Source organism: Saccopteryx bilineata, chromosome 5 (assembly GCF_036850765.1).
Source record: "Saccopteryx bilineata isolate mSacBil1 chromosome 5, mSacBil1_pri_phased_curated, whole genome shotgun sequence".
Taxonomy (NCBI): Eukaryota; Metazoa; Chordata; class Mammalia; order Chiroptera; family Emballonuridae; genus Saccopteryx; species Saccopteryx bilineata.
Window position 1 is genome coordinate 215,331,261 of NC_089494.1, and position 16,189 is coordinate 215,347,449.

Genomic DNA, 16,189 nt, shown 5'->3' on the forward strand with positions numbered 1-16,189 from the left:
ACATTTTCTGGCATGTTCAATTGCTGAAATTACTTTGAAAATAAATTGTATTTGAATATATTTTAAACAAAGAAACCAAATTGATGATTTACTTTTTTTTTTTTCAGGATCATCTCAAAAATGGCTACAGAAGAAGATTTTGCCGGTCTCCCAGGTGATTTATACACTTACATGTCATCTAAGATGACTTTTCTTCTCATCTTTAAAAAGCAGAATTTTTAAATGAAGAAAGGAAAAACTATTACCTCTGACTAAAATAATGATTTCTATGTCCACTAAATATAGACATTTTATAGAAATTATTTTATATTAACAAACAAATAGTAATATAAGCAATACAGTGACATAGTGGTAGTGGGAAAAGAAATTCATCTGATAAATGAACAGGAAGAGGCAGTTTCAATTATCACTGATGACAGCCCACAGAAAAAGAAAGCACTGTGTCAATGGGATTAACCCTTTAAGTAGTACAAATGTTCATGTATGTCCTCATATCTCCTGACCATCCAGACTATAATTGTACAAAATTTTTATTTAAAAAAATGTGTAAGGCAACATTTAAAAAAGGCTAATGTATGTCCTTTTTGTTTCTATAAATTAGTTATCAAACAAACATTTTAAGTTGATAAAATTGGAACTACTGACCAGGTGGTGGCGCAGTGGATAGAGTGTCGGACTGGGATGCAGATAAAATTGGAACTAATTTCATTTTTTGAGAAAGAAAACACTCCCTGGAGTCAGTGAGCATGAAAAAAACTCACTATTCAGAGGATTAAATAGTAATAAAAAGATACAGCTTGTTTGGTGGGGCTAAAAGAAAAGGTGTGGCTATGAAAGGGTCTTAGAAGGATCTTTGTGGCGATAGAACTGTTCAATATCTTAACTTGTGGAAATATCTGAACCTACATAAATGATAAATTGTATAGAACTAGATATATACACACAATTGAGTATATGTAGAACTAGAGAAATCTGATTAAGATTGGTGTATTGTATCAATATCAGTATCCTGGTTCTGATAGTATACTAAAGTTTTGCAAAATGTTTTGAAATTTGGGGGAGACTATAAAGGGAGCAAGGGATTTTGTCTATATTTCTTTTTTTTTTGTATTTTTCCGAAGCTGGAAACGGGGAGGCAGTCAGACAGACTCCCGCATGCACCCGACCGGGATCCACCCGGCATGCCCACCAAGGGGCGATGCTCTGCCCACCAGGGGGCGTTGCTCTGCCCATCTTGGGGCGTCGCTCTGCTGCAATCAGAGCCATTCTAGTGCCTGAGGCAGAGGCCACAGCGCCATCCTCAGCGCCCGGGCAAACTCTGCTCCAGTGGAGCCTTGCCTGCGGGAGGGGAAGAGAGAGACAGAGAGGAAGGAGAGGGGGAGGGGTGGAGAAGCAGATGGGCGCTTCTCCTGTGTGCCCTGGCAGGGAATCGAACCCAGGACTCCCGCTCGCCAGGCCAATGCTCTACCTCTGAGCCAACCGGTCAGGGCCTGTATTTCTTACAACTGCGTGTGAATTTAGAATGACTTCAATAGAATTTTGTTTCTTTTATTTTTTTATTTTAATGAGAGGAGGGAATACAGAAACAGATGCCTGCATGCGCCCTGACCAGGATCCACCCCGCAAGCCCACTAGGGGGTGATGCTTTACCCATCTGCTACACTTGCTCTGTTGCAACCAGAACCATATTTTAGCTCCTGAGGTGGAGGCCATGGAGCCATCCTCAGTGCCCAGGGCCAGTAGAGCCATGGCTGCAGGAGGGGAGGAGAAGAGAGAGATAGAAAGAGATAGAAAGAGAGAAGTAAGAGGGGGAAGGATGGAGAAGCAGATGGTTACTTCTCCTGTGTGTCTTGGCCAGGAATCGAACCCAGAACATCCATACACTGGACCGACATTCTACCACTGAACCAGCCAGCCAGGGCTTCAAAGCAATTTTTAATTCATTTTAGAGAGGAGAGAGAAAGGGAAAGAGAGAGACAGAGAGGGAGAGAGAGAGGAGAGAGAGACAGAGAGAGAAGGTGGGGAGGAGCTGGAAGCATCAACTCCCATATGTGCCTTGACCAGGCAAACCCAGGGTTTCGAACTGGCAACCTCAGCATTTCCAGGTTGATGCTTTATCCACTGTGCCACCACAGGACAGGCTTCAAAGCAATTTTTAATTGAAAGTTTATATGATTTATAAACTATTGTTAAGATTAATGATATTGAATCAAAAGTACTGTACATTTGAAAACTTGTTAAAAGACTATGTTACTTGGAGCTGTTAGGACTTGTGACACAGTCTTTATTAAAACAGTTAAGGACTGAATGAATTTGTTCAAAAAATTTATGTTCTTGTTTAGATACAACATTAGCCTAAAATAGCTTTAGATGTGGCTGTTTGACCAAGAAGTGTAATTATTACTGTAGATTATGACATTCTTCCTTGCATAATTTTCAGGGAACATTTGGACTTTCAGGTACTTGTTTTGTCCTTAGAGAATAAAGGTGATATTTTTCTGATTAAGTAAATTAACGTTTTATAATTAGGAGATAGAGAATTTACAGAATAGGTGGTAACCAAAATAATAACTTCTGAATGATATGTTAACATTTTTCCTTCTTTCCTTCTTATTAGGGCACTTGACATTAATATGAGGCAAGGCCAGAACCTAATGGTAATCTTACAAGACTGCTTTGAAGATAAAAGTAAGGCTTCGTTTCCATATGAACTTTGAGGGTCTGGATGGATGAAGATATAAATTTGTCATATTAATATCAAATGCAGCAAATATGTTTCAGCATTTAAATATTATAAAATATTTTCCCAAGAAGTTTGAGTACGTGTGCTATCCTTCATGTATCTTTGGTACCCTGAGGATAATACTGGCAAAAAGGAGAATAATTGTCATTCTCTTTAGTTCTCACCAGATTCCCTTAGTCTGGATATTCATAAATAATGATCATACATAAGAGAAAGTACTTCGTATAATAGAAATAAATGTGCAGAATTCTTGGGGTCACTGGAAAGCTTGAAATAATGTTTGGTGATATACATTAGTTTCTAAAGAAATGCTAAATTATGGCAAGAACTTTTCTAAGTACTGATCAGTGTCAGAAGGTACTGACTGGAATAAGAAAACAGGCCAATCAAAGAAATAAACATAGATCATGGAAAAGTATTTTCTATATAAGCTCTGACATATATTCCTTCAGTATCTTTCCTTTTTTTCCCCTAGTTCCTGGTGCCTTCTGTGATCGTTTGAACTTGAATTAATGTCTATACTTCATTTAAGCTAATTGTGTTTAAAGAGTCACCAGACTTTTTTTTTTTTTTTTTTTAACAGACTTAATCTGTCATATAGGGCTTTTAATTGAAACTAAATGACTTTATAGTGTATTTCATTTTTAAAAATTTCTTTTTTTTTTTTTTTGAGGTCTTGCCAGTGATTTTAACATAGAGCCTACAAAATCAGTGCTTTATTCAACACCTAAAAAAAAAGACACTTCTCTTCCGTCACCAAGCAGAGAGGTAAGTCAAAAAGAAAAGCTGGTAGGTACAGGTTTAATGTTTTAATGAGTGAAGCAATACACAATGTAGTAAGGTACATTTTGGTTGTTTGTAAATCTTAGTTTTAAAAAGGAATTTTATATTTCCATTGATTTTTTTAAAATAAAGTTTGGAGGTATTTGTGAACACTTTGATTTGACATTTCCTGTGTTTGAAATTGGAGGTCTGGGAATTGGAATTATCAAATTAAAACACAATTTATCACTTCTAAAATAATACTTAAATTAGGTTTTTAGGAAAGTGGGCAACTTTTGAAGTTTCTAATTTAGGTTGACAATTTGGCTATTTTCTGAAAACCAAAGCAATCTATTGCTATACGGGGAAATTAATATTTTATCGATTACATAGTTAAGAAGACAGATTGATTTTACTCTACAATATGGCAGACTTTCAAATACAGTTTTTTGAAATTCATGGTTGAAGAGAAAGTATTCAAAAGTACAATACTAATTGGAGATAAAAATCATATAATCCTAGAATAATATTGATTACAAACTTGCATTACAAATAATTAAATATATATATGGCCTTTTGGTTGTAAGGAAAGAACACAGAGCTGTTTCTTTCTGAATTGACAGACCTTTTCCAGTGTGACATATGAGATTGATTTTTGAAGTTAAATCAGTTTTTTTAAGATTCCTTGACTTGGTCACACAGTATTAACTGTTTTTTATTTGCTCTGCTAATATTTAAGATCTTTGCATTAATGCTCATGAATAAAACTTTTTTTTCTTTTCTGAAAGTCTTGTAGGGCTTTGGTTTCAGGGTTTTGCTGGAGTTCTAGGTCATATGTAACAGATTGTAATAGGCCAGCACTCCTGCTGGTTAAAAAAACATTAAAATGCAAACAAATCATATTTTTAGAGACATGGGAAGCTATGGAAGGGACAAGGGCTAGGTGAACTAAAATTCCAAAGAGAGAAGAATCCTTAAAAGATGAGGTGACAGTTGTTAGTTCCTTCCCTGAGAGTATTTGCTAATTTTGGACAAAACCTAAAGGTTTTAGGTTGGTCCAGACAGAAGGAGTCTACTCTGGGAAAGTAGAGTTTTTGTCAGCTGTGCAGGGCTGGCATGACAAAGTGGAATCCAGAGGCACTCCAAATAGACAGCCATTTTTCCGTACAGAACATTTGTAAGTTTTGGAGAGATGTAGAACTCTGGGCCAAAAAGGTGGAGTGAATATGCAGACTTGGTATACTAAGAATACAAAGTCCTGCTGCAAGAGAGGGGCCCACCACAAAGAAAGATTTGTCTGATTTTGAAACAGTATGAGGCAAAAGGCTAAAAAGTTTAGCAAAAACCTCCAAAAGGATGAACTGAATATCTTACAATCTTTTAGGGCTAAGGAGACAGACCGGCTCTCAATCACCCAGGAGCTCATTCTGAAGAACAGGGCAGACTACAAGTGACTGTGTCTTACTAAAACTTCATCTTGGACTGACACAGCTCAATTCTTGAGAGAGGATCTGATCACTTCAATTTAATCTGCTTAAAAGGAGAGGAGGAGAACCTATTCTATAGAAGTGTTACTGGGGGCCTTTCCTTTTTTTTTGAAATTAAGCTTTTATTTTTGAGATAATTGTAGATGTAGAAGCAGCTGTAGGAAATGAGAGTTTAAGCCCATTTACCCTTTACCTAGGTTTTTCTAAATAAAGGTAACATCTTGCAAGACTAGTAATCATATCACAATGATACAGAGAAGATAGAGAATGATCCCATCACTGTTACCCTTTTATAGTGACACTTCCCTCCTGGCTTTACCCCCTCCTTAACCCTTGAAACTTCTGTTCTAAATTTCTACAATTTTGTCATTCAAACATATACTATAAATGGAGTAATATACCATATTTCCCCATGTATAAGATGCACCATTTTTTGAAAAATTTGGGGTCTAAAAACTGGGTGCATCTTATACAGTGGTTGTAGATTTTTTAACTTGCATTTAAGAAGTGTGGCATTTCAAATGCCATAGATGGAATTGAGGATGAGGCAATATATGAAGACAGTGATTCGTCATCAGATACAGATGAGGTCAAGCAAATGGATGGGAGTTTTGACAGTGATGAGGAGTTGTATGAATTATATGATGAATAAAATCTGAGTTCAATAACTATGTAATACTTGTTTCTTCAAATATTGGGCCCCAAAATTAAGGTGCATCTTATACATGGAAACGTCTAATACATGGGGAAATACTGTAGTATATAACTTTTTGGAGTTGAGTTTTTCACTCAGGATATTTCTTTGGATATTCATCCATGTTGTTGGGTGTATCAGTAAGTCACTTCTTTTTATTGCTGAGTGGTATTTCATGGTATGAATGTACCATAGTTTTGCCATTTAATTGTCTCAATTTTTTCTTGATTTAATTGTCTTGCTTTTACCATTTGTTGATTTTCTGTGTGCCTGTAACTATAATTTACTGCCTTTTTCTTTTCTTTAAAATTTTTAAATTGAATTTTATTGGGGTGACACTGGTTAACATAATTATACAGGTTTCAGGTGCCCAATTCTACAACACATCTCTGAAACCATATTGTGTGTTTGCCCCTCCTGCCAAGTTATCACTATTTTTTGTGACAGAATTATAAACATCTTTTCAGTCTATGTAAATATGCCATGTAATTTATCATTTTCATTTCTTTTTTCTGGAGGTATCCCTCCTAGATCTCTGTACTCCTCTTTTTTATAATTTTTTTTTATTTTTTCACCCTTAGGCTTGTCACATAGGTGTTGCCATGTGATTTTATTATCCAGGGAAGTCCCTTCTCTTTTTTCCTGCTTGCAGTTCATATTTATTGGATCTCAAGTCTTCCTTTTTCTTGCTTTCTGGTTTTTTGATGGGGCTCATCTTTTAGTAGCTTTCTGAGAATTTAAGACCTAAAAAGTTTGAAAATAGCATGAATTTACCCTGATGGTTAATTTGGGTTGGTACAGAATTCTGGATTGTAAATTACATTTCTTCAGCTTTTTAAAGACGTTCTGGTTTTTTTTTTTTTTAAAGCTTTTTGTGTTTCGTTTGCTTCAAATATGGTATATTACTTCATTCTGAATCCTTGATTTATTTTTTTTGTGAGTGAATATTTTTTCATTTTGTAAGCTTTTAGGATCATGTCATCTCTTTAATCTGAAATTTTATGGTATTCCTTGATACTAGGTTTCTGTAATTCCTTTTTAAAGATTTCTTTTAACTGTTTCTGCTTCTGCAAGTACTTTTTTGCTTACTTTGCTCATTGACTTTCATGCTAAGAATCCTTTGTCAAATGTCCAGTGATCCTTAGCTGTCTCCTCATTAAACAGTGGGAAATTAAAATGGTGATTGGAAGCTCTATTTATTTGCACAGTAAAATTTGTGCACTAACAGATTTCACTGTTGTATGATCTATCTGGGTCATGTCATTTTAGATAACTGGGTATTAATAACTGTAGGTTTTTTCCTCTTGGCTTGGTACATTTTTCTGACAAAGAAATCTATTTTGGTTAGGAGTCTGATTCTAACCATAAGTATTCTCAGCCAGTTGGGGCAAAGGAATGGTGCAATTTGAAATCTTCTATTTAATATATTTGTTTTTAGTGTATTACTCTTACCTTCAGCTGTGTCTCATGCCAGTGGTTCACAGTCCCTGATTCTGAAACATCTAACCTTGTGCTAGGGTTGAGAGAGGAGAGGCTGAAATTCTTGCTACTTCCTATGCATACTTTAAACAACTCTTCTGTTTGCAGGCCCCACCTCGACCCCTCTTTTAAAGGTGCCTTTGTACTTCTAATTACTGATATTACCAGCTTTTTTTCTGTAAACATGAATCTGTCTGCTTCTGGTCTTTCTCTGTGGCTAGCATGTTTCTGCTCTTCATGAGCTGATTAGTTTCTATTGAGTTGCTTTTCAACCTAATGTTTGTTGACATCTCTCATCTACTTCCTTCCCTTTCCTATCATCCTTCTGGGTTTATATATTTTTTCTTTTGTGTGTGTGTGTGTGTGTGTGTGTGAGAGAGAGAGAGAGAGAGAGAGAGAGATAGGTGAGAAGCATCAACTCATATCTGACCATGGGGTCATGTTGATGATCTCACTCTCAAGCCAGCTCCTCACTTTTAAGCTCGTGAGCCTGAACTCAGGCTGGATGAGCCCGCACTCAAGCCAGCAGCCTCGGGATTTTGAACCTGTGACTTCCGCGTCTCAGGTCAATTCTCTATCCACTGTACCACCACCAGTCAGGCTGGGTTTATACATTTAAAAAATCCTTAATGAGGTTTCAAGAGGGAGCAGGGTGTAGTGAAACTTTTTTTTATGTGATTGAGTTCCATAGTATCTCCACTGAACACCAGTGCAGTGCTTTATTATTTCTACATTCCCCTCTTGATATTTTTAGCTTGTTTTCACCATTTCATTATCACAGTGATGTATTGAACATCTTTGTTCATGCTTCCTTGTGCATATGTTGTAAACTGAATTTCTCTAGGGTATGCACATTTGAAGTGAAATTGTTAAATATTGTCAATTTTTTCTACAAGATGGTTTACTAGTTTTCTTTCCTACTGGCAATAAAGGAATGAGACTTCCTTTTCCTAGAATTTTAAAATTTGGTGTATTTCACATTTACAAAATAAAATATATAATATATGTAAGATATTAAAAATAATGTGAGTCCTGGCCGGTTGGCTCAGCAGTAGAGCATCGGCCCAGTGTGTGGATGTCCCTGGTTCGATTCCCAGTTAGGGCACACAGGGGAAGTGACCACTGCTTCTCCACCTGTTCCTCTTTCCCTTCTCTCTATATATCTCTCTTCCCCTCCTGTAGCCGTGGCTCAGTTGGAGCAAGTTGTTACCAGGCGCTAAGGATAGCTCCATGGCCTCGCCTTAGGTGCTAAAATAGCTTGGCTGCCGAGCAACGAAGCAATGGCCCCAGGTGGGCAGATCATTGCCCCATAGGGGGCTTGCCAGGTGGATCCTGTTGGGGTGTATGCGGGAGTCTGTCTCTGCCTCCCCACTTCTCATTTAAGAAAAACAGTAAAGTAAAAATAATGTAAGTGGACATGATGTACCCATCTCTTAATGTAAGAGACACCAATATCTTTGAAACATCTTTATGCTGCTTTCTGATCCTGTTCTTTTGCTTTTCTTCCCTGGTTTAACCAGTTTTTTCATCCATTTTGGATTTTACATAAATGGGATTATTATGTATCATACTTCTTTAACTTGCTTTTTTGATTAATCATTTGTATTTGTGATTTCATGTACTTTATTCATTTTATTACTGTGCATGTGATACTATATATATGACTGTGCCATGATTTATTTAGTCAGTCTTCTGTCAGAATAGGTTTTTTTTGCAGTTCAGAGCTGCATTGTTTCTGTGATAGATTATATGAAATTTCGACTTGACTAGATAATGCTAAATTGTTTTCTAGTTATATATGCTGGTTAGGTATATAGTTCTAACAGCTGGTTTATTATTTTTAAATATGTTTTTGTTTGTTTAAAAACAAGTATGTTTAATCAGAATTGGTAATTTAATAGAGTAGATTTAATGTTGTATTCTTTTTTTTATGCACAGTGCCAGATATCACAATCAAAGTCGGTCCCGGGTTCTTCAAGAAAGAAAGGAACCTCTCCGCAGTTCACTACAGAGCCCAGCGAAGATGGCAGCACATCAGGTTGGTGGCAGGCCTGTGGGTGTTATCTCTCTAGATATATTTGTTTGTTTATCTTTCTTATTGGATTTATTGGGGTGACATTGGCTAATAAAATTATGTAAGTTTCAGGTGGACTGTTCTGTAATACATTAGATGTATTTAAAAAGTCAGAAATGTTGCAGGTAGTACTTGTGTTGGCTTGAGTGACAAGGTCATGGTCAAGTCTAGGCAGAATTGTGAAATGAAGTTGTTTTTGAGTCCCTCTCAAGTTCATTTTTTAGTAGTTTTTTTTCTTAATGTGAAAAGGAGGTTTTATGTGATTGTTTCTTTGCTTTAGTGGTAGGGACATTGCTTACTAGGATGTGGTAAGAGACATTAAAAAGAATTATTATGGGGACTATAGCTTTAGTAGTGTTCAAATAAATTTTTCTTTTACTTATTTGTTATTGATATTTTGACTTTTCTAAGATTTTATTTGTTTTAGAGAGAGGAGAAAGAGAGAGAGAGAGAGAGAGGCAGAGACAGAAGGAAGGGAGGAGTAGGAAGCATCAACTCCCATATGTGTCTTGACCAGGCAAGCCCAGGGTTTTGAACCAGTGGCCTCAGCGTTCCAGGTCGATGCTTTATCCACTGCACCACTACAGGTCAGGCTGATTTTTCTTTTAGAACAAGAATAAATATACAGTCTGTCCGTAAAGTCATGGTGCACTTTTGACCGGTCACAGGAAAGCAACAAAAGATGATAGAAATGTAAAATCTGCACCAAATAAAAGGAAAACTCTCCCAGTTTCTGTAGGATGATGTGGCAGCATGTGCGCATGCGCAGATGATGACGTAACACCGTGTATACAGCGGAGCAGCCCACGGCCATGCCAGTCGAGATGTGGATGGTACAGAGGAAAGTTCAGTGTGTTCTGTGGCTCGCTAAATTCAAATTCATGACCAAAGTGCAACATGAATATCGGCACGTTTATAACGAAGCGCCACCACATAGAAATAACATTACTCGGTGGGATAAGCAGTTGGAGGAAACTGGCGGTTTGGTGGAGAAACCCTGTTCTGGTAGGCCATCAGTCAGTGATGAGTCTGTAGAGGCTATGCAGAGGTCCCCAAACTTTTTACACAGGGGGCCAGTTCACTGTCCCTCAGACCGTTGGAGGGCTGCCACATACAGTGCTCCTCTCACTGACCACCAATGAAAGGTGCCCCTTCTGGAAGTGTGGTGGAGCCGGACAAATGGCCTCAGGGGGCCGCTTGCAGCCTGCGGACCATAGTTTGGGGATGCCTGCTATAAGGGATAGCTACCTAAGGAGCCCTAAAAAAATCTGTGCGTGAGCCCACATTGAATTGCACTGAATAGGTATGAAACTGGGAGAGGAGTTCTTTTATTTGGTGCAGATTTTACATTTCTATCATCTTTTGTTGCTTTCCTGTGACCGGTCAAAAGTGCACCATGACTTTACGGACACTCTGTGTGCGTGTGTGTGTGTGTGTGTGTGTGTGTGTGTATATATATATGTTTTTGTCTTACACATTTTCTGTGGCTAGGAATTAAGTGTAGTCTAGTTAGATGGTTCTAACATGAAATCTGTCATGAATTCGTTGCCAAAATGTTGGGCAGGGTTTTAGTCATCTGAAGGCTTGACTGGGCTATATTTTTCCAAGATGACTCAGTCATGTGGACTGGTTGCTGGCAGGAAGACTTAATTTCTTCCTTTGGGCCTTTCCATGAGCATCTGGAGCATATAAAATAATTATTTTTTGTTGATAAAGTTTAATTGGCCTGTAACATTAGTTTCAGATGTATATCATAATCATTTGATGTTTGTATATACATAGTCACTGTTCTTTTTTCTTTTTGTCCCATTTACTTTAGTCAGTTATATGTGTTGCTACTTTTTAAATTTTTCTTTGTTTACATTTTTCAAATTAGAAAAGTCCTTCATTGAAATAGGAGTCAAAGATTTAAAAGAAATTTCTAATTGTTGCTCTTATCCCACTAAAGTAACCTTCCATATCTTATTAGTGTACCTAAATGAAAACATACGTGAATGTGTGTTTGTGCACGCATACACAGTTTTAGAAGAGTTTTTTTTACAGTTTTCTTTTACACCAACATTGTAAGGAAGTACCTTTCTTCTGATAGATTACTTACTATTCTGCTTTTTTTCCAATTTGATCCAAGTATTAAATCATCTTGTCACTTCAGCATCTATTTTCATGATTATGACTGAACACCTTTGTATAAGTGTATTGGCTATTCACATCTGCTGTTATCTGAGTTGTCTATTTGTATCCCTTGCTCATTTAGTTTTCTTGATTATTAGAGCTCTTTGAATTGAGTATCTGTAATCATTCATCTGTAAATTGTATGACCAATATTTTTCCAAATGATCTCTTGACTGTTACGGATTTTGCTTGTAGTATCTTTAGCTATATGATGGATAAATTTAATATATTTCCATTGTCAAATGTGTGACTTGCATAGATTTTGAGTTTTGTTCTGGTTAAAAGGTCTGCCTTATTCAATGGTATATATCAGTGTTTTTCAGCTTCTGGTCCATGGGTTGGTCTGCCAGATATTTCATGCCATTCGGCAAAAGAGTTAAATCACCTATTGATCTTAGTCAAATTTGCTTAAGCTCAGGGTAATTTCTGCCTTAGAATTCCCTGAAAAAATTTTCCTATTTTCAGCAGTCCTCAAATGTAAAAAAGATTGAAAATCATTGGTATACATATATGATAGATTTTCATCTTTAACATCTTTTTTAATGTGCTGATATAATTTATATTCACTACTTTATATTCACTAGTCCCCTGCAAGTCACAGGTCTTTCTTCCTTCCTATGAATTTTTAGTTTTATTCAATTCCCAATAAAATTTTGTTGAAATTCTAACTAGAATAGTATTTAATCATAATTTTGTGAGAATTCATATTTTTATGTTATTTGGGTGTTCTACATGAAAATGTATTTTATATATTTATGTCCTTCAAAAATGTTAGTCTGAAGGACACTGTCCATAAAAAGGATAACCCACAGAATGGGAGAAAATATTTGCCAATAGTCTGTCTAATAAGGGGTGTACATCCTGAATATATAAATAATTCCTGCAATTCAACAATAACAGAAATAAACTCAACTAAAAAATGGGCAAGGGACTTGAAAATTACTAGTAATTGGAGAAATGCAAATTAAAACCCCAATAAGATACCACTTTATACATACTAGGGTAGCTGGTATTAATTTTTTGAAAAAGGAAAACAATTATTCATGAGAATGTGGATAAGTTAGAACCCTTGTGCCTTGTTGGGAGTGATGTCAGACAGTGCAGCCACTGTGGAAAACAGTTTACAGTTTGGTAGTCCCCCCCAAAATTAAATCTAGAATTTAATTGCCATGTGACCCTAGTATTTCACTCTTAGGTTAAGGTTAATACTCAAATGAAATGAAAATGGGATGCAAACAGATACTTGTACCTGAGTGTTAATAGTAGCATTATTCATAATACCCAAAAGGTAGAAACAAATGTCCATCAAGAATTGAGTGGATAGGCCCTGGCCGACTGGCTCAGTGGTAGAATGTTGTTCTGGTGTGTGAATGTCCTGGGTTTGATTCCTGGCTAAGGCACACAGGAGAAATACCCATTTGCTTCTCCACCCTTCCCCTTCTCCTTTCTATCTCTCTGTCTCCTCCCCTTCCACAACCAAGGCTCCACTGGAGCAAAGTTGGCCCGATGCTGAGGATGACTCCGTGGCTACAGCATTAGGCACTAGAATGGCTCTGGTTGCAATGGAGCAACACCCTGATGGGCAGAGCATTGCCCCCTAGTGGGAATTCCGGGTGAATCTTGGTCAGGCGCATGTGGAAATCTATCTGCCTCCTCACTTCTCACTTCAGAAAAATACCAAAACAAAATTTTTTTTTAATAGATAAATAACATGTAGTATATATACAGTATAATATATATTATTCAGCCATAAAAAGTAATGAAGTTCTGACACATACCATAACATGGAAGATCCTTGAAAACATTATGCTAAGTGAATATACTTTTCAGGTATATCAGTTTAGTGGTATATATTTTCCTCTCATCACTGCTATAGCTGCATCACACAGATTTTGATGTGTTCTGTTCATTTTTATTTATTTTTATTTCTAAATATACTTTTTCTTTAACCATTGATTATTTGGGGGTGTGTTAATCCAAGTGTTCAGGGATTTTCCTCTTACTGATTTCTAATCTTGATTCCTTTATGGCATAGCACACACTATGTGATTTCAATTTTTTTAAATATCTGAACATTTATGACTTGGGATATTGTTTGTCTTTATGGATGTTTCATGGTTGCTTGAAAATCTATATTGTGTTATTGAGTGTGCTTGTTTATAAATGTCAATTATGTTGTTTTAGTATTTTTTATACATTTATGATGTATCATGGGATGTGGGACATGTATACTCTGTGACTTTCCAAGGTTAGATCATAAAAGGCTATAGGGCTTCTGCTTGGCTCCCTCATTTTCCTCTTAGGATATGACCCTGCCCTCCCCCTCTGCCCTTTTGGAACCCAGGCACCATGTTATGAAAATGCCCAAATTAGCTTCTTCATAACATGACAGGAATAAACAGAAATAGTCCTTTAGCCTATAACCAGCTTCAGATGTCGGTCATGTGACTAAGCAAGCTTTCAGATGATTCTAGGCCCCAGACTTCATGGAACAGAGACAAGCCATCTCTACTGTGCCCTGCCAAATTCCTGTCCTATAGAATCCATGAACATGTATAGATTTATTTAGCCCCTGAATAAATTAACTATCGATATAATTGTGAGTTTTCTGTGTTTGAGGATTTCTGTTATTTCAACCATCAGAGCTTGAAACAAAGTACACATTTTAGTTCATTAATTTAATAAATTAAAACTTTTAAAGTATGTACTTATGTATTTTAATTACAGATATTTGATTATAAACTTAATGATCTGTGAGTCTCCTGAAAATTATTTTCAATGCAATTATTGATGAAATTTAAAAAGGTTCTAATACATACTTAAAAGGTTCTAATTACATACTTAAAAATTTTAAATATCTTCACATAATTTTTTTCTAGTTCAGGCCCATGAAGTCCATCAGGAAACTTTGGCAACTGGAGTTGGTTCTAAAAATACACCTGACTCAAGAAAAATGTCAAGTGAAAAAGTAAAAGATCATCACAAGGAATCTGATGAATTTTTATCTGTTGACTCACCTTCTGTTCTTTTGGATGCAAAAACATCTGTACCACAAAACAACACTGTTTCGTCTATTGGCCAAATGAGAAAGACCTATACTTTTGAAGATTCAGTAAATATGCTTTCTTCAAGTACAGAAATTTCTCATAAAACAAAAAAAAGGTGAGCATTTAAAATATAAATATTAATCCTACTATAAAGTTTTTAACCTTTGTTAAAAAGTACATAATTTAATCTTTTATGTATTTTATAGTAAGTACTGAGGAATATTAACATGTTATGACGAGAATATAACTTGTAACATATATTCAATATGTATTCAATTTATATCGAATAAGGAAAATCCTGAAAGTGTACTTCAGAGAAGCTGGGAGTAGCTTTTCTATTGTCTATGCTAAACATTTTTTTTTTTTCTGATAAAGGGTTTTCTATAACTTCCTAAGAGAAATAATTTGTATTTCTTCTGTTATTTGTAATTACAAGGGTAGGTATGTTGAGGTCATTTCTAGGGTTGCAAAGGATAAGTATTATTAAAGGCGAGTTATGGTAAATTCATATCCATTTCTTGGGGCGTTCCCTTTGGCCTTTAAGAAGCAAAGTAGATCATTCAATGTCTTTTGCTGTTGGTTCCTCTGCAATGAGTGTCATTTCTGTCTAGGGTCTTATTTGATTTTTGGAGCTAACAGTTAAGTGCATTCTAAGATTTTGCTGTTTAAAGTTTGGTCTATGGCTAAGGATCAGGGCAATGGCATTATCAGGAAGCTTGTTAGTAATACAGTAAGTTCTCACTGAACGTCATCAATATGTTTGTTCTGTGACTTTAAGTAAAATGAAGTGTAACAAAATCAGTTTACCTAGGCTAATTGATAGATACAGGAATTAAGTTCCTATAGCTTCTTATCGACGTTATAATGAAATGATGCTGAGCGGAATGACATTGAGAATCTGCAGTACAGAATGTCACACTCTGCCCTAGACCTACTGAGTCAGAATCTACATTTGAATAAGATTCTTCAAATGATTCAGATTCATATTAAATGTTTGAGACTAGTACTGTAAGCTAGCTATACATTTCCTTGGTGTGTGGTTTTTTTTTTAATTGACAAATACAAAACTTAATTTTTCTGAATGATTTGCCATGTATATTTTGTGTAAGAGATTACAAATTAGCATTTATAAGTTTTAAGTTAAGTCTCTGGAAATTTTTATAAATAGTCTGTGTTGTTGTTGTCCCTGTAAGGGAGTTCAGCAAAACTCATAACTCAACAAACTGGGAGCATGCAGCTTGCCTTCTTTTTAACCTTTTAGGTTAGACTTTGAAGATAAAGATAATTTGAAGAAAGTAGAAATAGAGAATACGGTATCAAGTATAGAGGATGAAGTATCAGAACAAGAGAGAAAACCGACAGAAACATCTCAGAAAATAATACAAGATTCAGAATATGAAATTCAACCGCAAACTAAAAAGAGTTTTTCAACATTGTTTTTAGAAACTTTAAAAAGAAAAAATGAATGCAGGTGAGTTATTGAGAAACTGTCTTTTGAGGCATTTTTTTTCTTTTACATTCTATGAATAACAATATCTAAGGATTCTAAATGCTATTTTTAACTAGAAGTGAATCTTAATTGACACAGGTGTTAACTGAAATAATGCCTAAGAAGATTGTAGATTCTAACCAGTAAATCACCCTAAAACCATAATTTAATAGGCACTAAATTAGATATGTAAGAAATTAAGTATATTCAGCTTTCATTGCTTCAGCTCATCAACATTTTCT

The 16,189-nt window shown here is 35.8% G+C and overlaps 1 protein-coding gene across 1 annotated transcript in view; it reads left to right on the forward strand.

The window, feature by feature from the left end:
• CENPC (centromere protein C) overlaps positions 1 to 16,189 on the forward strand; it is a 74,269-nt gene that overhangs the window by 6,322 nt on the left and 51,758 nt on the right. Inside the window, exons 2-7 of the mRNA XM_066278711.1 lie at positions 108 to 154; positions 2,618 to 2,688; positions 3,417 to 3,511; positions 9,104 to 9,203; positions 14,291 to 14,573; positions 15,720 to 15,929. Of these exons, the coding sequence (XP_066134808.1) occupies positions 108 to 154; positions 2,618 to 2,688; positions 3,417 to 3,511; positions 9,104 to 9,203; positions 14,291 to 14,573; positions 15,720 to 15,929 (806 nt within the window). The remainder of the gene's footprint in view (positions 1 to 107; positions 155 to 2,617; positions 2,689 to 3,416; positions 3,512 to 9,103; positions 9,204 to 14,290; positions 14,574 to 15,719; positions 15,930 to 16,189) is intronic.